This window comes from Brienomyrus brachyistius, chromosome 3 (genome assembly GCF_023856365.1).
Source record: "Brienomyrus brachyistius isolate T26 chromosome 3, BBRACH_0.4, whole genome shotgun sequence".
Taxonomy (NCBI): domain Eukaryota; kingdom Metazoa; phylum Chordata; class Actinopteri; order Osteoglossiformes; family Mormyridae; genus Brienomyrus; species Brienomyrus brachyistius.
This window is the reverse complement of record NC_064535.1, coordinates 32,247,120-32,271,624: the sequence shown is the minus strand read 5'-3', so window position 1 is coordinate 32,271,624 and position 24,505 is coordinate 32,247,120. Positions and strand designations below refer to the sequence as shown.

The window sequence follows — 24,505 nt, the reverse complement described above, 5'->3', positions numbered from 1 at the left end:
CTTGACAAAATACTTTCCCATTATAAGTGAGAGATTGTACATCTGACAATGTTTAATAAGTATATAACACATTATGTAAGCATTGCTTGATCACTGGGTTGAACATCTTTCGTAAGTTAACAATATAAAAAGATCTAGAATAGAAATTCGGAGCTACACAGTCTCCTTAAAATTAAGTTATTGTTATTGACAAATCTTATATCTTTAAAAAGTACAGATTGTTACTGACCTTCAGCTGCCAGAGTGTGCATGACGTTAGCCGCAGCAGATAATATGTTAGCAACGTGAACGATTGACTTCATAATCCCCACCCCTGGCATCGGTCTGGGGAATCTGACGCAATGGCTTTCTTGTGGCCTTGAACACTTTGGCACCTTCTCAGGTGAGTGAAGGTCAGTTTCATCACCAGTTGACTGCCTGTTTAATTAAGATTGTCACAGGACAAATGAGCTAGAATTAGTTCCCACAATTCCACCGAATTCAAAGCACTCATGAGTACTTAGATGTTAAAGAAAAGAGCCATACATACACACCAATCAGCCATAACATTTAAAGGTGAAGTGAGTAATATTGCTGATCTCATTACAATGGTACCTGCCTAGGGTGCCATTATATATTCGGCAAGTGAGCAATCACTTCTTGAAGCTGATGTGTTGGAAGCAGGGAAAATGGGCAAGTGCAAAGATCTGAGCAACTTGGAATAATTGTTATGGCTAAATGGATCCGAGGATCTCCAAAACAGTAGGTCTTGTGGGGTGGTCCTAGTATGCAGTGATCAATAACTACCAAAAGTGGTCCAAGGAAGGCCAACCAGTGAACTGGCGACAGGGTAATGGACAGCCAAGGCTCACTGATGTATGTTGGGGATGAGGGCTAGCCCGTCTGGTCTGGCCCCTTAAGAGAGCTACTGTAGCACAATTTGTTGAAAAAGGTCATGCTGGTTATGATAGAAAGGTTCCAGAACACACAACGCATTGCAGCTTGCTGCGAATGGGGCTGCATAGCCACAGACCAGTCAGAGTGCCTATGCTGATTCCTGTCTACCACTGAAAATGCCTAAACATGAGCACGTGAGCATCAGAACTAGACCATGGAGTAATGGAAGATGGTCGCTTTGTCTGATAAGTCAAGTTTTATTGTTACATCATGTGGACTATTGGGTGCATGTAAAGTGTAAATGAGTATACCCGAGGCAGTGTAAAGCACTGGGCAATGTTCTGCTGGGAAACCTTGGTTGCTGGCATTCATGTGGAAGTTACCTTGACACCTACCTAAACATTTTTGCAGGCCAAGTACACTTCTTCATGGCAACCAGGGTTGGGCCCATTCATTTAATGAATTATGAATGCCTGGTAAACTCCAGTTCAATTCCTGGAATTGGAATTGTAATTAGATTGGCATGCAGCTGGCGGGAAGTGGAATTGGAAATAAATTAGAATGTCAGGAAACAGAACTGAATTGAAATAGATTCCACAAAATTCCACTTAGATAATTTGACTTTATTTTCTAAATTGTTATTCATAATATGTAATGTACACATACAAATAAGCCTGAAACCAATACAAGAGTAATGTATGATTCACATGTTATGCATTACAGAGACTCACATCATTTTGCCAGAAAACAACAAAGGCAGTGGAAATTGCTGAAGCTTATACAAAGTTCCTAGCTTCAAATGCAACAAGATGGAACCGCCAGTTGAAAATGATGAGGGTTTTTCATATGATACCTCACATATGTTGTCAGAACTGCAAGCCCCTGTTCAATGTATAAGAGATGAACTCAAACCCTTGAGCCTTTGGATGAAACAACAGATAAATATCAGGCTGATGAAGTCGTAATTACAAGTTATGTTCTTCCATGTGTCAGAGGTTTTCGGCATGCCGCACCAACAGTCATACCAAGTACAATGGTCACAACCATAAAATCCTTGATTGAGAAATGGCTGACTAAGTTTGAAAGTATGATGTGGTTTCAGTTGGACCCAAGATTTAAATTTGATGGGTGCATGGGTGGAGATCACTTGTGGGATCAGCTGGGGTGTGCTGTTCAAGCCAGAGTGACCAACACAACCACAATGGCTGACTTGCGACAAATGCTGGTCGAAGAAAAGGATGCCACCTCGCAGCATCAAACTGGCGACAAGCATGAGGAGGAGGTGCCAAGCTGCTGTAGCTGTGTATAGTTCTTCTACACACTACTACGGCTCCTGTTTGGTAAATTAATAAATTGTTAAATTGCCAATATGTCTTATTTATTCAGACTTCAATCATCCAGTCCACTAAACGACACCAAACAAGAGTCAGTGGCAGAATCAGCCGTTTGACCTCGGCAGAGAAGATTTGGCAAGTTTTTCATGGGCGCAACCTCTGCTGCTCAGTCCACAAATGCTTTTTCCTTCCAAATGTGGCACCATTTAAAAGGGGAATAAAAAGGCTTTCCAATGGTATAAGAGCCAAGAATGCCCTCTGACCCATGGTTTGTTGTCACAACAAAGAAATAGAACCAAACAGAACCAAACCAAACAGAAATTTCCTTACTATATATATATATATATATATATATATATATATATATATATATATATATATATATATATATATACACACTGCTTATTCATGATTCATCAATTGGTAATTCAAATCTCTCAGTTTTATTTAATTTACATTTCATAAACTATTTTTCATGCATCACCTGGTATATGTAAGGCACCATAAGTATTGAAAGCTTAAAATATATGTCACTAATTGTTATCTCAAATAAATGCTCAGGTGTAACAATAAATGGAATAAAGTAGAATATCATTAAATTGAATTCCACTTCTTGAAACTCAAATTCATCCATCCATTTTCCAAACTGCCTATCCTACTGGGTCACGGGGGGTCTAGAGCTTATCCTGGAAGCTATGGGCACGAGGCAGGGAACAACCCAGGATGGGGGGCCAGCCCATCACAGGGCACACGCCATTCAGTCACACACACATACTCTTATGGACAATTTAGCAACTCCAATTAGCCTCGGCATGTCTTTGGACTGTGGCGGGAAACCGGAGTACCCAGAGGAAACCCCACGACGACATTGGGAGAACATGCAAACTCCAGACACATAACCCAGGCGGAGACTCGAACCCGGGTCCCAAAGATGTAAGGCAACAGTGCTAACCACTGCACCACCATGCCACCCACTCAAACTCAATTCCAATTAATTTTCCTGTAGTTGTTGTTGAATTCCAATTCCATTTCCTTGTTTGAATTGAAATTGTTGCGTTCATATCTGAATTATCTTTAACCCTAATGACACCAGTATACCCTGATGGCAATGGTCTTTTTCACACTGCAATGGTTGTTCAGGAATGGTTTGAGGTACTCGAAAAAAGGTGTTCACTTGGCCTTCAAATTTCCCAAATCTCAATCCTATCTAGCATTGCTGGGATGTATTGGACAAAGACGTCCAGTGTATGGAAACCTCCAGAACTTAAAGGGTCTGCTACTACCATCTTGGTGCCAGATACCACAGAACACCTTCAGAGATCTTGTGGAGTCCATGCCTCGAAGGTTCCAAGCTGATTGTGGTGGCACGAGGGGCACATACACAATATTAGGCAGGTGATTTTAATGTTATAGCTGATTGGTGTACATGGTGAGATCCAGCGCAGTGCTAGCCTGTAGTGTCTTCAAAACGTATTCCTTTCCATATGCAGAATTGTGGGTAATTGATAGATCTCAGTGTCATCACCTGCTAAATCATTTCTGATTCTGTTCCATCAAATAAGATGTTCACCGTTTTGAAATGTCCACCCTCCAAATCCTTATTCTGGGAAGGGTTTGGCTGTCTTATGCAGCATAGGGCACTGGTCTAGGATGGGGAGAACACAGAAACTCCACACATACAAGATTCCAACTGCCTTCCCTGGAGTTGTTAGGCATTAGAACTACTCACTGAGCCACCATGTTACCCTGCTTCTCAGCACACTGTCTTAATTCTGATTTAATATTAAATTGTCACCCTGACCCTTGGTGGTATGAGAAGATAAAGCGTAGTTCCAGGATACTAGTTTTTGACTGTCATACACACACAAGTTTTAAAATTGATGTTACTTATTATATTCATCAGAACAGGTACATTCAGTATAGAGTTCTACTGTTGTGTTTAGTGGATCATCAAAATTCAACAATATCTACCCATGTTCCATGAGTAGTTACCCAGAACAAAGGCATAGTGATCCCACCCAGTTAGGACAAGCCTAGGGACCACCATGGATGGGATGCTGGTCCATCACAAAACACACACACACACAAATTAGGTAAATACTGTATAACTTTTGTGGTGACTCTCCATTCATTTCTATGAGCATAACCCTAATCCCAACTATAACCTTAACCCATATCCAACCCTGTCCTTAACCATAATTAACCAAACAAAATACAAGACTTTTGACATATTACATTTTTTCATTACATTCACAAATTTTTATAAAAGTGAGTTTTCTCTTGTGGGAACCTCAAAAATGTCTTCACCGGGTAAAAAGTTACGGGTTTATATCACATTCTGGGGAAATTTGGTCCCCCCAATGAAATAGTCACAACAACATACAGTGTGAGCAAGACTGTGCAAGGAGACCAGAATACCCAGAGACATGGGGGAGAACAGGCAAGCTTGCACATACATTCAGAGTTGGCGGGTGGGAATCAAACCAACGACTGAGGTGTTGTGAAGCCACAGTGCTACCCTTAGTGCTACCTGCACAGGAAAGGGCTTTTCCAAAAAACACAGCCACATTGGGAGAGTCCCCACAGAGAGGTGTCGTAGTTGGGAGCCCATAAGAAAGCCCCAAAGTGACTAACAGGATGTGCCTCCTCTGTTGTATGTGTTATCTGACCCCGTTAGACCAGTCAGGTGGTAGGGGGGCTCGGGGGGGGATTTGCCTTCTTGTTTTCAGGAAGCTCACTTCCTCGTCTTTGATGCCAGGCTTCAGTTCTTGACCTAAAACTAGTGAGATGAAGACAAACAGCTGTGCTGTGTGAGAGAGCCCCTGTTTCCTGGTTCGCTGCTGTATTTCCGCTTTACACATGGCGTCCAAAGCTGCTCTTACAGGTTAACCTGCCCAAGGGTAAAGAGTCTAAGTCATGTTTAAGTCTCTCCCAGGTGGAGGAAGGTTCATGATGTTGAGCTGAGCCATGTAGTAACTGCAGGTTCACATTTAGCCTGGTGCCAGGTGCGTTTTCACGTTTGTTTCAGATATTTTGCCATATTTTTATTTTCACAAAAAGAATCCTTTTATTGCAAGGCAAAAACAAATACATTAAAACTGGCTAAATCTGTTGTAATCTCCTTTTACTTTCAGAGAATATACTAAGGAAGTTATTTTACTAACCTTTATAGCCCACAGGGGAAACAAATAGTGATGTGTTGTTTTATCTACAGGAAGTCCTGTTTCTCCTAATGAAAATGGTTCAGTTGGCTCTGGAGGTTTATTGTCTGCAGTAATTTAAGCCCATTAATTACCCATTAAAATATGATAGTAAAATCTGAAGTACCATTATCCCTGGTACTTAAAAAGTGAATAATCACTTCCAGGAATTGTTAGTGAAAATACAAATGCCAGTTGTAACTGTTGTGCCCCATCCCCTAACCCCCCAACCCTCCTTGTACAGTATGTGAAACCATGGGTCAGAGGGAATCCACGGTCCTCTTCAACATGCCTGCTCAACTGCAACCTGTGGTGGGTCAGAACCAGGGCCGACTGACCGGTACCTCAATAGTTGGTCCCTGTACTGTACATCAAACATAGCTGATCTCTCTGGGTATACTCACCAGATTGAGGAATGGTGGAGGACACTTCAGAATGATGTACTGATCCACAAAAAACAGGGACTGGTGAATGGAAGGCAGGGAAGTTATTGCCACAGAGTTACATGCGTGTTTCTCATACTTTCAGATTACTGCTAAAAGATTAAAGGTCTTAATCATATGTTTTTAATTCATAGGCTTTGGGCCAGATGGAGAAATGTGGAAATGGCAAGTCCAGCTGCCTGGTAGAATTTTCTGTCGTGCAGTTCCCTGTGTTCCATGATGCACACCCGTGTCACACATCACGTTAAAGGTCACCTACCTGCATGGCCAGATAAACAATGAAAGACAAAGCTACCCATTCAGTTTGCCTTCCGCTTCTTTCAGTCTCTCTCGCTCCCTTTCACATTGTCATACTTCCTCCCTTTATTGTAGTAACCTGTGATTTTCTTTGGGCTGGGCTAACAGTGTGAGGGAGAGGCTGTAGTGGACCTACCAGTGAGCTTAGGTTAGTGTAGATGGATTTAGTTGTGTACATAGTGTCACACTGTGACTGGGCTGATTGGTGAGACTAGGCCACTATGGATGGGTCTGAGAGTTAGACTAGGGCTCTGTGGATGGGTTTACCAGTGAGACTGGGGTATTATGGACGAGTCTACAGTAGGCGCTTTCACACTGAAGTTCTGGAACCTGGTCCTGGTTAACAAGTCCCTGGGTTGTGTTACCTAGAACTTTTGTGTGTCGCTATAATAATACCACACAACAAGTACTATGACCAGATTGATCTTTCGTTTTCCACAGAATAAAAAACCATGTGAAATTATCCTGCTAATAAGCGATAGGAAATTTCACCGGTGCCACCAGCGATATATAACCACACAAAGATATATTGGTTAGCGATAAAATTGGAGATGCAAGCAAAAAGAAAATTGATGGATTAAATGTAATTGGGGTATAAAAACAATTCCATCTGCTCAATTTTTGCTCTGCAACATCTCTTTTTCTACACTTACGCATAACTCCCATGTTAGTGGCAGTGCTTATGGTAAAAAAATCAGCAAGCTATCGTTGTAAGTGCCTCCCCAGTATTGACACCAAGGCACTATGGACAAGCCCCAGAGTGAGAACAAGGCACTTTGGATTGGCCTAACAGTGAGACTGGGGCACTGTGTACAGGTCTAACTGTGGCACTAGGGCCTGTTTGTAACTGTTTCCTTTTCAATGTCTCCTGGTTTCCTGTGGGTCTTTTTGAAGGTGCTGGTGTCCTTTGAAGCCTTTGCTGTGATTGGAAGCTGGAGGAATATGCAAATAAAATAAAGAACAAAGGGAACACCAGCTCTGACTACCACATGTGCTTGAGCCAGCATCAGAGATCAGCATACTCTCTGTAACAGTATCCCTCCCTACTTTTATTCCGTTAATCAGCAGATAGCGGCTGTGTCCCGATGGCCTTACAGTCAATCTGCTGTCAGACAGTTGCCCTCAGTAACAGGTAGCCTTTAATAGCCCATCTGAGTAAGGATCACCTCTCTTGGTTTCTACCCCTGCGACTGCTGGAGTGTTCTCAATCATTTCTACAATTTTAACACCAACTAAAGGCCAGGTGTAAGACTCTCTTGGGGCAGAACAGCAGACCATGTGACATAGGGAAGGGAGGAGGGAACAGGGACTTCAGAGGAGTTTTGTGAAACATCAAAGATGAACGGAAATGAGAAATAACCTGAGGAAAACACAGGAAAGCAGACCAGGTGCTAAGACCTGGGGGCGGGCGCTGGGTGCTGGAGGCGGGCGCTGGGTTCTGGGGGCGGGCCCTCGGTGTGGGGGGCAGAGTAAGAGCAGTGAGGCCCACTTCCCTGGGACATTCACAGCCTGCCTAGTTCTGCACTTGTGATAAGGTCTGATGTGATAGGGTCTGTGTATGTGTGATTGTGTGTATGATGAGATTTGTATGTGTGTGAAGATGTATTTGTGTGATTATGTGTATACTGTGAGGTTAGTGTGTGTTACGATGTCACTGAGTTCATGATGATAGTGTGTATATGGTTATACCATATCCTTATCATACCCCGCCCTAAAGAGTTTATCTGACGGAAATGTGAGTGTGCAGGCTGGTGGAATGTCAATGAGATGGATCTCCTTCAACTGAGTGTCTGGAGGATTGCATGCACAGGAAGCTGCCTGATTTCAGACCTGATTTGCTAACAGGTAGCCAAAGCTGAAACGAGCAGTTCCAAATCAACAGATCTGATCTGGTGTCAGCTGTGGCTAGGCTGGTGCCTCATAGGTCAAAGACATCGATTAGCATCGTACAATAGCAAGCTGTGAAATGTCTGAGTAGCAAGACACGCTCTTTTGGTCAGTGCCAGTGCTTGATATGTTTGCTGTGCTGGGGATGTGGCTAAAGCCTCAAGCAGCTTTGCTAACATGCTGTCCAACAGTAAATCTATTTATAAGTAAACTCTATATTTATAAGTGAACTCTATTTATAAAGCACTTTTAAAACAACCTTCATGAACCAAAGTGCTATACAAAGTATTAAAAATAAAATAAAGTAATATAAAATAGAATACAGAAACACACATTACATAACGTAAAGGGCCCGCTCCAAATATTCCCAAGTTTCTTTAAATGCTAAAGAATAAAAATGAGTTTTCAGTTTAATTTAAAAATCAGAAACTGAGGAGGCACCGCTAATATGGATGGGTACACTGCAGGGGCGTCAGAAGCATTTTGAATGTGGGGGGGGGGGGGGGACACACTGGCATAAAACTAATGTTTTATGTTAAATGTGGGGGGGTCCAAATGAATAATTATGAAATGTGAGGGGGACACGTCCCCCTCAGATTTAATGGCAGCGATGCCCATGGTAGGCTGTTCCAAAGCAAAAGTGTTGCAATGGCAAAGTGTGATTCTCCAGCTGCCCCCTCCCTGCTTTTGCTGTGTTGTGGGAAAAGCTAATGTTAACAGTGAAGTTAAGCCATCAGTGCTTGAAAATAGAGCTCATTCTGGCAGCATCCTGTCATTGACTCCCAGGAGTCACGTAAGTGCTTCAGGCTGCGTCTGTGGATGCAGTTTCTTAGCAACCTAAGGTGGAAGGCAAGTTCGGATGCCCTCACTGGCTTGCAAGCTTTCGCTTCCATGAAGTTGCCTGCGTTGTATGACTGTACAGTTTAGCCTGAGGCCGGGAATCTGTTCAGCCAGCTAGGAAACAACATAAAAGAGAGGCACATAATTGAATATTGGTAACACCTTACTTGACGAGGCATAAATACTTAGTAACAACTCAGTTACTACTAAAACACAAATCATGGACAAATCATGAACAAATATAGACTACTTGAAATAATGTGTCATAATTCATTAATGATGAACAAACATGAGATCAGTATTTTACTTGTTATTCATTACTTGTTCCTTCAGTAGTCCACAATGGTTTACAGAATTAACGGATATAGTAACAATTATAGTAACTGCTTGAGATAAAACATGCATCACGATTCATTAATGATGTATTCACATGAGATCAGTATGTAATTTAAACTTAGTTTGTGGTTAATTAATAGATAAGTAATAGCATAATACTATATTATTTGTGCCCCGTTAAATACTTAAATATGTTACTTAAATATGTTTGCCTTATATGTTTCTTGTGGAACGGGTGTGATGTTAAAGGTCAGAGGTCAGAGGCCCGTTTCAGTAATTTTTCTTATTTATTTTTGTATTTGAGCTTGACAGGCTGCCATTGCTGCCCCCCTCTACGTCCTTTGGTGTGTGTGCATGGTTTTATCTGGGCTGTGGACTCTGATCCCTGACTTCTCAGTGGCTCCTCTCAGAGAGAACAGACGTTTCTGAGATAAAGTCATTTCTGAGATGCATCATTTGTAACCCGAAAGAGCCCTGTAACATCCCTTTCATTTAGCCTTTTCCTGAATTTTGACCATTTGGTTTGATTTTAGCATGAAATCGGATTATTTATCTGAAAGTCTGATTTTAAGGTCATTTAAGACTTTTCTCCATTTATTTGACTGGGAACAAATCAGAAGCAGCAAACCTGATCTGCTTATTTTAACTGGTACTGAATATGTTGTTTTTTGGCATGGAGTATGAAATACTCCACTAGCAGTTTGTACAACACTTTTGCAACATGTTCTCCCTGCTGTTCCACAACTTTGTCTTTTGAAGAACAACAGCGAATTGTAACTGGATCCCCCCCCCCCACTGGGATTTATGCTATAGTTTACACAGAATTTCCCCATTTCATCACAAGGTTTTCCCTCCAACCTCTAACCCTGCCTCCTTCCATCGCCGTGGAGACTGTGATGTGGGCAGTGTGTATATGGCTGCATTGCCCTATCTCCGATAGATAGGGTTCTAAATCATCTCTCCTCATGCAGCTGTATGGATTCAGGGGCAGAAACAGTCATCCTCAGAGGCACGATTCATCTGCACCAGCAAGGGAACTGTAGAAGTTTCGCTACAAAGTGACATTTCACTGTTTGTCACACAGCATATCCCAACCATTAAGGTTCACAGTATTTTAATGTCACATATACATCTGCAGACATAGTGACAGATAAATCAAGGTAATAAATACCAAACAAAATATGAAGCACAAAACAATAAGTACAGTAGCCGGTGATGAATAAGATTAAATAAGAAACAATGGTAAATAATACAGAGGCTGCTCTTGGTCAAGATTTACACACTATGAAGAGACACATTACGCTGAGAGGTCATGAGAGGTTTACCTGTAATGCGGTGTGAAGTCCTCTCAGTCAAAAAACATTTTAGAGCCCTTGTTTTTTTGTCTTGTTATGCACCTTATTTTAAATCCCTAAGACAAAGGAACCGACAACATCTAGGACAGCATGATCTGCCCAAGGCCCCAGGCTGTACCTGAGGAGCACCTGGAGGACACAAGCAGATCTGGATGGTCTCCAAGCCAGGGTCATGTAGCATGTTAAATATCCCGCCAGGTAAGACACGTCATGTGGAGAGAACACTGTGTAGGGAAGACGTCAGCTATAGAGTGTGGGTTCAATACCAGTCTGCTCTCTGTCGATGGCTAGTCCCAAAGCCTTTTTTGTAATCTGTGTGAACCAGCAGACCTTTGTTACTCCCCCCCCTCAGCTCCCCCTCCTCTTTACCAGCCTCAGGTGTATTGAAATACAAGGCAGGCTGGGAAGTAAATAGTCGTCATTTTCTCACCAGACTTTCCCTAGACGCCAATGAGTCAGAGCAGGGCGCCGGTTACAGTGGACTTTATTATTGCAAATGGGAACCTGTTTATGAGGTAGCGCAATGAAACCGGAATGTTCTTCTGTGTCCTATAAATAGGTTGGCCGGAGTATGTTTTTGTGTATCTGTTTTTTACTTTCCTGGTATTTCCCAAGGTTCAGTCTGCCAACCACTGCATTAGATTATTGGCTTCACGGTGTGTGCCCCCCACACCTCCATCTTGCGTCAGGAGTATGGCAACACTGGCCTCAAATCTGAGCGTGTAATGGGAAGGAGGAGTATTAAGTGCTTCTTCTCCTGTTTTTCATCTTGCTTCCTGTTTGCTCCTGCTGTCCTGTCACCCTTTTTTTCTTCCCTCTTCCCTTTCTCATGTCTCCGCGACAACGGCTGACGGACTCCCACCTGCAGTGAGTTTAGGACATGCCGAAAAGCCATTAACAGCCCCAACAGAGAAGCGGTGCTCTACAGGCAGCCGGGCGGGGGGGTCCGGCTTCCTGAGAGATCCCTTGGCAGCAATTTGAAAAGGTGTGACTCCTCCCATTTCACCGGCCCTCCGTCGTTACGTCAGGAGGGGTCCACCTTGGAAGTTTGGGTCATAGTAGTCAACCAGAACTGGGAACGAGACATTAGAATAGCAATGGAGTGAATAAAACCTCGGGTTTATGTAAAGGTGAAGAATGATGTCACAAGCTGAGCAGGTCAACACCTCTTCACAACCCAGTCAGAGAATTCATCCACTCCCCCCCCCAGAACCCACGCTCGGTTCATATGCCAGGATTATCACACGGGGGTGAAAAGCAACCCTGGATAATGGAGGCGCTTCTAAGGAGAGGAGTAATCCCATAAATTGCTTGGAAAAACAATGGTTCTGTGTGGTCCCCCCAACCGCAGTAAATAGCATCTTTCTGTGACATGCCTAATCCCGCTAAACAGCACAATCCTATTAGCCTGTGAGTTATACATCTCACTGCAGCGCCTCACTTGTCCTTTGGCTTCGATAAGCCGCTGACTGAGCTCAGGTCGCCACCACCTCCCTCAGTCCGTCTAGGTCCTTCGCCTGGAACTGCTTTTGGATTCTGCGGCAGTCTGGATGTTGAGGGTTGGTGCAAGGACGTGTGTGTAAGTGTGTGTGAGTGAGCAAGCTGTCTGCTTGTGTGTCACTCTGTAAGCCTGTATATCTGTATATTATCTTTGTGTATGTGTATGAGTGTCTATGCCTGTTTGTATATGTGTGTCTGTTTGTGTGTCAGCATCCTGTCTGTGTGTGAATGTCTGTTTGTGAGTTTCAGAGCCCAGCCCAGGGAAAAATTTGCACTCTATTTACAATACTTGAGATCCTTGGTGAAAATGATAGTGACATGACACAACCTCTATCACACCTGACAAAGTAATAGTAATAGTAATCCAGCCAGTCCAGGTACAGTATCTCTTCAGACCTTGTTTATTATGTTTTATTGCATAATCATATTCCATGTAGCTATTTCTAGATATTTCTGGGTGTACTCCCTGTAGTGATCTTCCCTGCTGTAAGTCTTTTAGCTGTGATTTTTCCAGAAGAGAATCCATTGCTCCTCATATTTGCCACGATGATTAATGCATGCAGGTCCCACAAAGAAGACAAGGTATTCTCTGTGCGCTCTTTATCATTTTCTAGCAGTTTCTCTTGTGAGAGGATCCCAGGTTATAACCTGATCAGCCTCCACACCTACTTTTAGCTGTGTATTAGCAGGCCTTCGTGTCTCTCACTTTTTGCACACTCACTCACTTTTCCTCCCATCCATGTCTGTGTTTGCTTTGTGTCGAATGATTGCTTGCCTCACTGTTTCAGGCGATGTACAAGGGATTCAGAAATCAAGCGACAGATTATCCTGTTCTGTGGTCAAAAAGCACGAGACATGGGTGGGGGGGGGGGGGGGGCGCTTTTCTTTGCTGTAGTGAACTAAAGACTATGACGCGCTCGTTCATCTGCCTCAGATGAAACATTTGGATGTTGAGCGCTGTCAGCGCGTTCTGCTTCTGACTCCTCTCACCCTTGACATGAAAATGAGCGTATCACTTTGGATGAAGTCGCACCATTGCTGAGTCATCTGTGTATGGGGGCTGCGTCAACGCTATTAGGGTTAACCTCATCATTTATGGCCTTCGTACACAACTGCAGACATGCTAATCGAGGTTATTTTTGTTTCCTGCTAATAGTGAAAGTATTATATAGAGATCAACTGTCACACATCACCCTGAGTAAACTTTTTCCAGCAATCCTCTCCTTTTACAGTATCTATTTTTCTGGTGGTTTGGTAACTTGCAGACACACAACGGTCCTGGAATTGCAACTTATTACACTTTACGGGCACTTGTCTTCTTTTTCCCCTTCCCTTCTTTTGCTCTTTTTTGTTAAAATGTAATGATTGAGTTGACTTGATAGATAGCAGTTGCTTTACAAGTTATGACCACTTGTGCAATTTTCTGCTTTTGCAGACTATTGAATTATTTTTAATTAACCCTGTATCTTGCCTGACTATTCATTCTTTTTCAGCAACAGTTCTTTCAAAAATCCTCACATGAGATACTCTGCATGCCATTTAAGCTGCAGTTCTATGTGGGCTACATTTCTCTGAAGAAGGTCTGACAGGGATGACGGAGCTAGCAATGACCTGAGAAAGGAGAGAACTCTAAGAAATTCTCCTTGGTGAAAGATCATACTTATAGAAGAAATTTGCATTCTGGTTTCTCAAGTTGATTGGTGATGTTTTGAGTTCTAGACAGAAGGGGAGTTCGAGGACGAGTCTGCAGGAGCCACTGTTATCTGTTATCAGTGCACAGTTTGGACCAAAATAATATACCACAGAGTTCTGTTTGAGATATGTGATATTAAATGAATGAGGCATCACCTATGGAGGATGATAGTAGCTCTGACCAGTCTCAGAGAACAGTCGATCATTTGACAGGAAGCTCAGGGAAGTGGGACAGAGGAGATGGCAGCCCCAACGTGTGGCATTGCTCCTCTTGTTCCTTTGTCTGCTGTGACACGTCATCCCGAGGTGGTTGTCCCGACCGCCGTCCAATGAGTCTGTGTACATTTGGTCACACTCCCCAGGGACAGGAAAGGCGTGTTTATTAAAGCTCTCTTTGATCCATGATTTATGTTTCCTGGCTCTGTTATTGTCAGCTAAACCCTTCTCTTATCCGCCCCTCTAATTGAGGCCTAGACTGACTTGTTGAGTTCACAATGGGAAGAACCTAGAAAGTGCTGTAGTCAAAACAAGCCCGTCTTCTAACGTGGTACAAGGAGCCAGACCAATTAATAGTGCGTGAGGTGCAGTTGGGCAGCAGTGACCTCATTTCCTGACACCCCCTTTTCCCTTCATCCTATGACTTCCATCCACTCCTGACCCCTTCTTACATCATACGTGGCCTTGAGCAGGTCTTTGGGTTCATTGTCGCTTGTCCGCTTTGCGATTATTCAGAGTTTGTTTAGCAGCTCCTGATCTTACCCCCCTGCTTTTACCATTAGATAATTACAGAATGTTTCTTTATTAGGTCAACGTTATGTGTACGGCATGTGACCTTCTGTAGCTCAACTTGTAACAAAAGGCCTTTAGTTACTTATGGGTCATAACCTTTTTAGGAAAGAATGGTCACGAACTTCCACTGTTTATTTGTGAAGCAGAGTGATCCACCTCCTCATCCTATATCCCACACCACTTACCCACCTGTGCTTCCCCTCCCAGCACTCCAGGCCACAGTGCACTCAAACCGTAAGGTTCCATCTTCCTGATTTTGTTTTATCTGTAGTGTGTGAGTCATCTGTCTGTAGATAGGTTAATGTGTGTCAGCACTAGTAGAAAGACAAACACATTAAAAACTTCAATAAGGCCTTATTATTTCAGGTAGCTAGAAGAAAGAAAACCATTGATGTGTCTGGCCAAATAAAGAACAATAATGCATCTCAAAGTAATATTTACAGAGATAAGATTTTATAGGGGCTTTTTCAACGAACAATCCCCTGTCCAGGTACCGCCCTCGAAAACAGGTATATGCTCTGTCTCTGAAAACATAGTCTTCCAAATCACAGAACCAATAATAGCCCTCAAAACTAGTGGACTAATTACAACCCTCTAAACTCTGTAACCAATCATAGACCTCCAAGCTAAGGAACCAACCAGTTACAGCCCTCTAAACTCTATAACCAATCATAGCCCTTCAAGCTAAGGAATCAACCAGTTACAGCCCTTTAAACTCTGTAACCAATCATAGCCCTCCAAGCTAAGGAACCAACGAAGTGTAGCCCTTCAAACTGAGAAAGCAGAAACAGCTCTTCTAACCCTGAAACAAATAAAAGCCCATCAAGAGCTGGTGTGACTTAGAAGTATGTGGTCATGCAGGGCTCTTTGGTGGTTAAGAGAAAACATAAACTGTTTTTTCCAAGTATTTTTTGTACATGTGGTTCCGTTCAGCTGGCGGTTGGCAGTTTGTTGGTGTTGAGGTGTCAGTGGAGTGGTGAGCAGTGTATGAGAAACGGGGAGATGAGAGTACTGCGTCTGAGAAATGCTGGACAGTGCAATGTACCACTTTAAACAGTGTAAAGATATGACATTCAGCTCAATGATTTTGCATTACGTTTTATACTGACAGCTGTTATTGAAAGGGCAGAAAAAATAATAGAAATGATAGTGAGATGAATCTCATTAATCACCAAGAATAGGACATCCATCCATCCATCCATCCATCCATCCATCCATCCATACATTTGCTTGTTAAATGCCATTGTCCAAAGAGACATACAGTTGAGAAAGCAGGGTTAGTGAGTCCTTGGAACAATTGGGGTTAAGGGCCTTGCTCAAGTTCCTGGTGGAAAAAACCCTCTGCTGACCACCAGATAGGAACCGATGACGTTCTGATCACAGGCATAGCGCTGAGCTTCACACACCACCACCACTGTAAGAAATGATGATGGAAGAGCATTTCCTACTACTAAAATATGATCTTTAAACCAGACATGTTTACAAATTCTTGCCCTTTAAGCCTAGAGCCCATCCCGAGCAGTTCAGGACATGAAGCTCGGGAACACCCAGGACAGGATGCTAGTCCATCGCAGAGATCACAAAAAAGCTGTCTTACTTTTTGGCCAATGTCAAGACACCGGCTATGGTATGTCTTTGGACTGTGGGTGGAAGCCAGAGTCCGCAGAGCAAACCACAGGAACAGGAGGAGAGGATGTGTAAAATCTCAACACAGACAAAGCAGTGGTGGGATCAGAACTCAGAATGCTTGAGGCAACAGCTCTATCCACTGAGCCACCATGTTACCACACTTGTATGTCCTTACATGCGCAGTTTACAAATGTTATTTCTAAGGCACATATTAAATTATTATAAATGTTCTGCCAGACAAGGTGTCAGAGGATCTGAAGGTGGCCTGCATGCAGGGTCCAGACTGACTGAAGCAGAGTTTACCTTACTTTGTCTCACCTCCTCCAGGTTGTCTAACGCCCACAGGTCTGCTGTCAGAGTCATGAGGAGGATGCAGTACTTTGTGGCCAGGCGAAAGTTTCAGGTATAACGGGGAAAGGGCTCAGATTACAGGGTGTGCAGTAGGATGGGTGGGAGAGACACTGTAGCCATATCTTCACGGTTAAACTTGGGGACCCTGACTGACCTGGGGAGAGCTTGACCCATCTGGTCAGACATCAAAGATCATCATGTATTGGATACACACACATCAGAAGCCAAATACATTTTAAACCATATCTTAACTCTGTTATTTTATTTTTTTTTGTAAAGTTTACATGTATCAAGATGTTATTTTACGGAGGATTTTTAATAATACAAACTTTGAAAAACTCTAAAAGAGGTGCCTCTAAGAGAAGTAAAAGACAGAATAGTGTTATGGGTTTACAGTTTCAAAAAGCAGTAAGAGTCCTCTTAAAAACTCAGAGCAGACTGCATGAACATATGCCTTTGCATCAGGTGTGTTAATGGGGAAAATATGGTAATGATGGGAGACACAGCCATGATCTTCTGGCAACTTGTCTCCACAGCAAGCGCGGAAGCCATACGACGTGCGGGATGTGATCGAGCAGTACTCCCAGGGCCACCTCAACATGATGGTGCGGATCAAGGAGCTACAGAGGAGGTATGGGTCTGATGTCACGGCGATGAGATGCCTCATTGCTGAACTGAGGAAGACTATCGAGGAGAGCATCAATTAGGCATTTCATCTCTTGTGAGGGAAGCCAATGAGTACCTCTGAACTTGCATTTCACTACTCCTGCTCAGATCTGTAAGGCAGATGGGGAAAGGAGGGTCCACAGTTACTGGAAGAATGGAGTGGGGAGCTCATTTGGTTTCGCCCGCATGCAGCTGGCTGCTGGCAGTAGTAACTAAGGAAGTGACTCACTGTTGAAAGTGTCTCCTCTGTGCTGTAGGCCAAGTTCGTTACTGCTTCTACAGAGGTGTCCTGATCTGAGCCTTAGGCCTGAATTGAATAACTGAACTGATGAATCTCAAAAGCAGATTAACTGTTTCCCTTTTTTATTGCCTGTTTTTTCTGATCCACCTTCATCTCAAAGCATTTATTTCTGCTACAAATCATCTTGTGATTTTCGTTGAGCCATGTTTGAATGTACCGCAATGATTTGTTATTCCAGCTCTATCTCTTGTGCGACAAGCTGTGAAATTCACTGAGTATTTATCCTGCTCTTTGCACGAGGAGTCATCAGTGTCACAGAACGGCTTCAGCTGAAGTCATTTTACATTGTAATCCTTGATTGGTTATGTGCTGTCATGTACAAAGGCACCCGGAGCGCAGACAGAAGCGCAGGACCCCAGGAATGGGGGAAAACACGGGGTTTAATTGCAGGCAAATGCAGACTGACAATACAATGACCGGACTGGGGAAACAAACTGAAACGCGGACTAAATTAGTCCTACAGAGGACTAATGACCAGAAGCAGCTGATGACACGGGATGCCACACGAGGCTCACGAGGAGGGCGTGGCACTCGGAAGGAGCGGACGATCGGGGCAGGACATGTGCTCTGTCCTCGTACAATCTTTCAGAACAGTATTTTTTTAATTTCAGCATTTATGAGATTTGCTCTTTGGAAGATTTATAGTATACATATTAAAAGAAAGAAAACCATAATTACACAAGTAGCAGGCATTTATCTTTTAATTTTTGCACGGTCATCCATTCAAAATTGATGTTTTATGTTGATATTCTACAGCTCTTTGTATTCCTCAATTCCTCAGCTGTGTGACGTAATTAATTAAAACAGAGGTGATCAACTGATTAGTTAGTCTTAATTTAATTTCTACATCTTGCTGTCATTTTGCATTTTATAGTAGTGGGGGGGTTATTATATAATACTATTAGAAGAAAGTGATGTGGGTTTCTGTGGAAGACAGGTACAGACGATGGAGCAGTACAGGAAAAGAAACAAACCTTCTGGCCATGGAGAACTTCCTTAACAAGAATAATGTAGTGTTGGGGTATATAGCTATAGTTTATAGCAGGTGTGTAGCTAAAAATAGATTTTGGGTGTAAGTGGAAGGATTATATACTTATATACTGTAATAAAACTACACGAAATAAAGAACTACAATAAAATTGTGGGATGATGAGTTTTGGCATCAAAATGAGGAAATTAAGAAAACACAATAGGTCTTGGGGCAGGGAAAGGCTACACCTATGTAGAAGGATGAATGTCAGAGGGATTGAATTTACTCAGCTTGGAGAAAAACATGCAATCTAATTTTATATAAGAATTTGAGATAAGGGAAAGACAAACTAAATGTATTTTCAATGTGTGTTTTATTAACTATAGTGCCTATAACGGTTATATAGGATCTCACATTCTACTCATGTAACTAATGTCCAAGTTCTCAACACATCCAGTCAGACTTGCTCAGTATATCAGTATCTTCCAATTCACCATCTTTCCCTGTGGATGACAAGAGATCAGTCCACAAGCAGCAGCCATAGACTTTCAAGGGTGTGTTTAGCTGATGACCACAGCGTTTTCTTGCTTTCCCCCCTTTCTTACAGATTGGATCACACTATAGGAAAACCAGGAATGTTTCTGCCAGGTAAAGCAACAGCTGAGGCCTAATCAGTCTGCGTCTGGCAAATTGGGTTCTCTAAAGCACATTCCATGACCCACTTATATTTTACTTTTTGCAGAAAAAGGTGTAGACAAAGAGTACTACACTGTTGGAGCCAGACTGAACCGATTGGAGGATAAGGTAAGTAAAAAGTGCCTCTCCTAGCCTTCTGACTGGACAGATCTAAAGAGGAGCAGAAGCAGTGATTTTATCTCTCATGCAGTACGTGTTGCTGTTCCGCACAGCACATCTCCAGATCAAACAGACAAATTCCCTCCTTGCACTCAACAATAACATTATCTTTTGACTGAAATCTCTCTAATCTCTGCCTCTTACTTGACAAGCAAGGTGTTACAGACTTCCCCGGCTTTGCTTAGTCGTTCTATTGTTTTGTCTATGACAGGCTGCATTACATTGTTCTACGAAAGACAGTCAAAACAGATTTTTATGCCACAAGAAAGGGGATATACTGCAGGAGGGAAATGAATGAAACATATTGACACAGTTCCTTCATGAGTCACAGTATTGTAGACTTTCTGATTTAAATGGACGTCCAGGTCATGCAGAGCCCAAAGCACAACAGACACTAAAACCGGGAGACGCTTTCCTGGCTAAAAATGATTTAATATCAAATATATTAAGTCTGACTCAAAGCACACAAAGGTGACTAAGTATAACGGACCGTTCTACTGAACAAAACGACATGGAGTCATCCCAGTCAGAGGTGCTCGTCACTGTCCCTCTGACTCTCCTCATGGAGTCCTCTGAGTCTTCCCCCTGTCGCTGCTCTGGTCTTAGTGATTTTACACCAAAACAATGACACACATTCCTCTGTTTACATGATGACATCACATATAGCTGCTTCTGCAAGTTTTGAATACCAGAAAGTATTTTTTCATCTTGTCTACGGTCTTCTCTGCACTGCCTGTTGTTTACGGTCTCTCTCTCTTTCACGAACCCATACCTGCAAACACTTCTGAAATGCCCAAAGGACAGCTATTACCCATGATGCATGTCTGCAAGGAAATGTTACTAATGTGACCTAATAGATAGTAACCTCATTAACTTAATGTTGACTGAGGAAGAAACAAAGAACCCGCCAGCACACGGATTACTGCTTACCCGTTGCCCTTGTGTCGGCACCTGTGATAGGGGCTGTTAAGATGATTTACTAGTTGGGCACCTGCTAATTTCAGAGGTGGAAGCCCCTGTGGTTTCAGAACTTTGCAGGCAGCAGATGTTTGAACCCAAATTTCACTGTTGTTCAGAGTTTCAGGTGCTGCCAGACTATGTTCATTCTTTAATCCTTATTCCCCTCTTACCATATTCTTACTATAAAAGAATGTAAAGTGAGTGTGAATGTCATTGAGTGGCCTATTCAAATTCCTGAACATAATTTGATCGGGAAGCAATGGAAAACTTGTAATTGTCCCACAAAACTCCAAAAGACTGGCAACAAATTTGCCAAGAAGAGCCTAAAATAGTGGAGAAACTGATATTTATGAAAAAAAGGGAACTCCTGCTGTGCTGGAAGCCTGTGCTGAAGCATCTTTCACCAGACACTCAGGGCAAGATTGAGAGCAAGATGTTCTATCCTAATCCATCCGTGCGATTTGATAGGTGTTCCTCAGTGGAGCTGCCACCACTGGCCACAAGACCAAGAACAGTGAATAAAGTCAGGGTTATTAGGAAGAACCTGTCAGACCACAGGAGGACATAAAGTGATCTGGATTATATAGGTCAGGGCTGAATGCATCTCCCCATCATACTTCTCCTAGGTCCCCTACATTTGCATGTCATTGGGCCCAGCCAAGGTACTTTGCCCTCTATTGTGAGAGCGCCATTCACAAGTGCCTAATGGTGGTTGTTATTTGGCTTCTTTTTTTCAGTTTCATTCTCTCCTCAAGACAAATTCATCTTTTATTGTCTGGCATTTCTGTGTGGTGTCATGCATAATGCCTTCTTAGTGTCTCTGTCCAGTACACTGTGGAACAGTGACTGATTCAGAAATTCACATGTACACGAAACGCTAGCCCTACTTCTGTTTTGCAGACCGACAATGGGGGTCTGACCTAAATGCACTGCACGGGAGCTTCATTGAGATGGATTACAGACAGACATTATCCCCCTGTCGTAAAGCATGGAAGGACGAGGAAATGAATAAGTGGAGCAGTCAGAGACAGGCTAATTGATGGTGTATAAATGATGCATTGTAAAGCAGTTTGTATAACCTACCATTGTCAAGCGTAGCATCCACGGATTAAAGTACACACTAGAAATGCACACTAGGAATGCTAAATCCCAGTGGATATTGTTAAGGAAGAAGGTACTGCCTAGTAATTTGTAGACACAGCTGAGTGTCCCACCCTGATTCTGTACTCATATTTACACAATGTTTGTTGAACACAGACAGGTATTTTGTCAGAGTAAATGCAATGATTTTTAATTTTTCGGTTTTTAATCACAATGGAATAAATAAAATCGGCAAAGAATATTTCAATATGTGATCCATATTTTAAGTACGTAAAATAAAGGGACATTTTCCTTGTCATCAGTAAACCTAAAAAGAAGCCAAATTAAAGAAGCTAAAAAGAATATATCAAGGTAGTTCTGGGCTGAAAAAGCTGAAATAAAAATGACTGTTCAAAATTGCTGAGTTAGTGTTAAGGACCCATTCACTGTCAAAGATCCGGCATATCAAAGAGTAAAATGCCGATTGACGAGTGTCCCTGGCACTGTGAGTCCCTTTCACCAGAATGTTTCCTGGAAAACCACACAATTGGAACATTCTGTTGGAGCTACCGTACAGGATGGCAAAGACACGCCTATATTTGAGTGCTTACCCCGTGCAGACCGAGTGGCAGCAGAGTCAACTCAAACAATTTTCCACTCAAAGAGGGGAACTGGCTTCTGTAATTAGGGCTTTTTGTAGCTTGGTGAGACTGAGTTTTGCTGGTGGGAATGTTAAGGGGACGGACAGAAGACGCCGCCTCTTTACACTAATTAGATCCTGGGTATAGTGCCTATTTCTTTTGGTGGCCACACTGAGGCTCTGTGTGGTGGGAAAGCAGATACCAGCCATTAATCTTAATCCCCTGTATACTGTGCATCATTTGTGAGTCCTTTGGCCTGAATTAGAGCTGAAACACAATCGCATGGAGGCTTATATTCACTAGGCACCTTGAACGTCAGATTTTAAACCTCACATTCTCCTCATTTATCACTGCAGTTAATCTCTGGCTGAAACTATGTTGGATTCTTCATTTCTTAAAAATTTCTGTTGATGTGTGTCTCAGGGCCCACTGTGGGATCAAAAAGGAACATGGAATAAAGCCCTGTTTACATCTCATAACCAGTCAAGGTGGTGTACAGTGTAGAAGAAGCTTGTATAAAATGGTGACTGTACAGGGCAAAGTAGGAATGTTTTTTTAAGATCTGTTTATTTCAGATCTCTCGAGACCATGCTTGATATCAGTTGATTTGGGTCTCTCATTGGAAACAATGCTGGTATTAGGCACCACAGTTAAAAGTTGTAGTGTTCCTTTTCATGTGGTTTGTTGAAGAGTTTTGACTCACCTGCCGAATGAGCATTGACAGATTTCACCTTCACCCGGCCATAGGTGCAGTTCCCTTGTCCATTGGTCTTCCTCCTTCCCAGAAGGCCTTGGGATTGGCATAGAATGTGACAGACACAGGAAGTGTGTGAAACTCAAGATGGTACCCATGACTTTTTTTGTTCATTTCATGTCACTACTAGTAAACTCAAATGCATTATGAATGATCAAAAAAAGCAGCAGAAAGAAACACTTGATTCATAAATATTTTTTGAACTAATATTAAGATCTACAGATAGCATAAAGATCTTTCATGCTCAGGCTGTCATTGTCTACCTATCGTCTAGAGTGTAGTAAAAGACATGTCCTCTGTATGTGACCGGAGAAAATTCCAGAGGTACTTCTCTGCTTTTGTCAGGAATCGATGGCAAGTGACGCGATGGAGAAATGAAACCCTGGAGCTTTCTAAAGGGGTGCAGGCAGAATCAGGCCAGTAGCTATCTCACTGGTGCGTTGCGGCCCTGCTTTCAGTCCCAGGCCTGGTCCGTGGTGGTTAACTATGACCTCAGTGTAAAAGAACAGACCAGAGAGTTTTTTTTTCCGTTTTTAGGTCATACTGGTAAACAAAATGAGTTGCAAGCAGGCACAACGCACCCCACTGCTGAGATTATACAGTCAAGCAGGAACACAGGTCTGCAGTATATGTGGCATAGCAACACTGGTCTGTCCACTCGCCTGTCTATCTGTCCGCTTGTCTGCTGGTCCCCACCCATCTGAATACCCCCCATCCTGATTCCGTCATGCCGTTTGCTTTTACATGCACTCCAATCATATGACATGGGTTTGTTCTTGGTGTTTTTTTGCCACTGGGTGATGCTGATAGCATTTTCAGAAATCTTATTTTATAATGTTTGCTGCTGCTGCTGCATATACGATGGGTGGATTTTCTGCCTTGCTGCCTTGGTATTGCCTCCAGCTTACCAGTTGTGGTACATTTAGCTTACCAAGCAACCCTTACACTTTTTTTCAGCACCTGCTGTTTGGATGACAAAAAGAAAGTGATTCATGAAGGAAATGTGTTTCTGTTTCCAAGGCTAGGAGCTGAGTCAGGGTTTAAAGAACAGACGCTGGTTATCCAGAAGCTAGTGGTTTCTCTGTGAGAGCCTGATTAATCTGCATTAGCTGCAGTCCTACATTACCTCACATCAGCTTCACAGAGCATGTGACAGTTGATGAACTGGCTGTGAGATTAAGCAACATTCTAGTTCATCTATGGCCTATGAACAGCACAGCTATTAGTTACTTAATTGTCCCATTGTCTGTTAATAATAATAATAATCAATCCTTTTTTGTCTCTGTGGGGAAATTCTTTTTACACCTCCCTCAACTTGCTCTTTGTAGAGCAAGCAGTCCGCAAAGGGCAGCCACCTGTTGGGGCACCCAGGGAGCTGGGGGTTAAGGGCCTTGCTCAAGGACCCGCAGACAATGAGAGGTGCACCAGGACACAAATTATTAGGGTCAGTTTCATTCTTGTTGTTACGTAATCACAAGACCTGCAAAAAGACCTGCGCAATAATATTACAATAAGACCTCAATATGACTAATAGCTCAAATATGTCTAGTTTTTTAACTTTTGATACTATACGCAGTTTTCAGTAATAGAGTGAGGAATTTTGCCGGTAAAAGGTTTGCGCCTTGGAGGCAGGAATTCAAAACACAGTCAGGGCTTCAGGGAAAAGCGTTCCATAAACAGAGGAAACTCACCGTATTTTACTCCCACCGCAGGCAGCTGGGCACAGCGCAGGTGACGGAGTGTGGGGAA

The 24,505-nt window shown here is 42.7% G+C and overlaps 1 protein-coding gene across 1 annotated transcript in view; it reads left to right on the top strand.

Moving 5' to 3' along the window:
* Positions 1-24,505, top strand: part of kcnq1.2 (potassium voltage-gated channel, KQT-like subfamily, member 1.2) — a 117,919-nt gene that overhangs the window by 67,983 nt on the left and 25,431 nt on the right. Inside the window, exons 16-19 of the mRNA XM_049007882.1 lie at positions 16,506-16,581; positions 17,066-17,160; positions 19,074-19,114; positions 19,209-19,270. Of these exons, the coding sequence (XP_048863839.1) occupies positions 16,506-16,581; positions 17,066-17,160; positions 19,074-19,114; positions 19,209-19,270 (274 nt within the window). The remainder of the gene's footprint in view (positions 1-16,505; positions 16,582-17,065; positions 17,161-19,073; positions 19,115-19,208; positions 19,271-24,505) is intronic.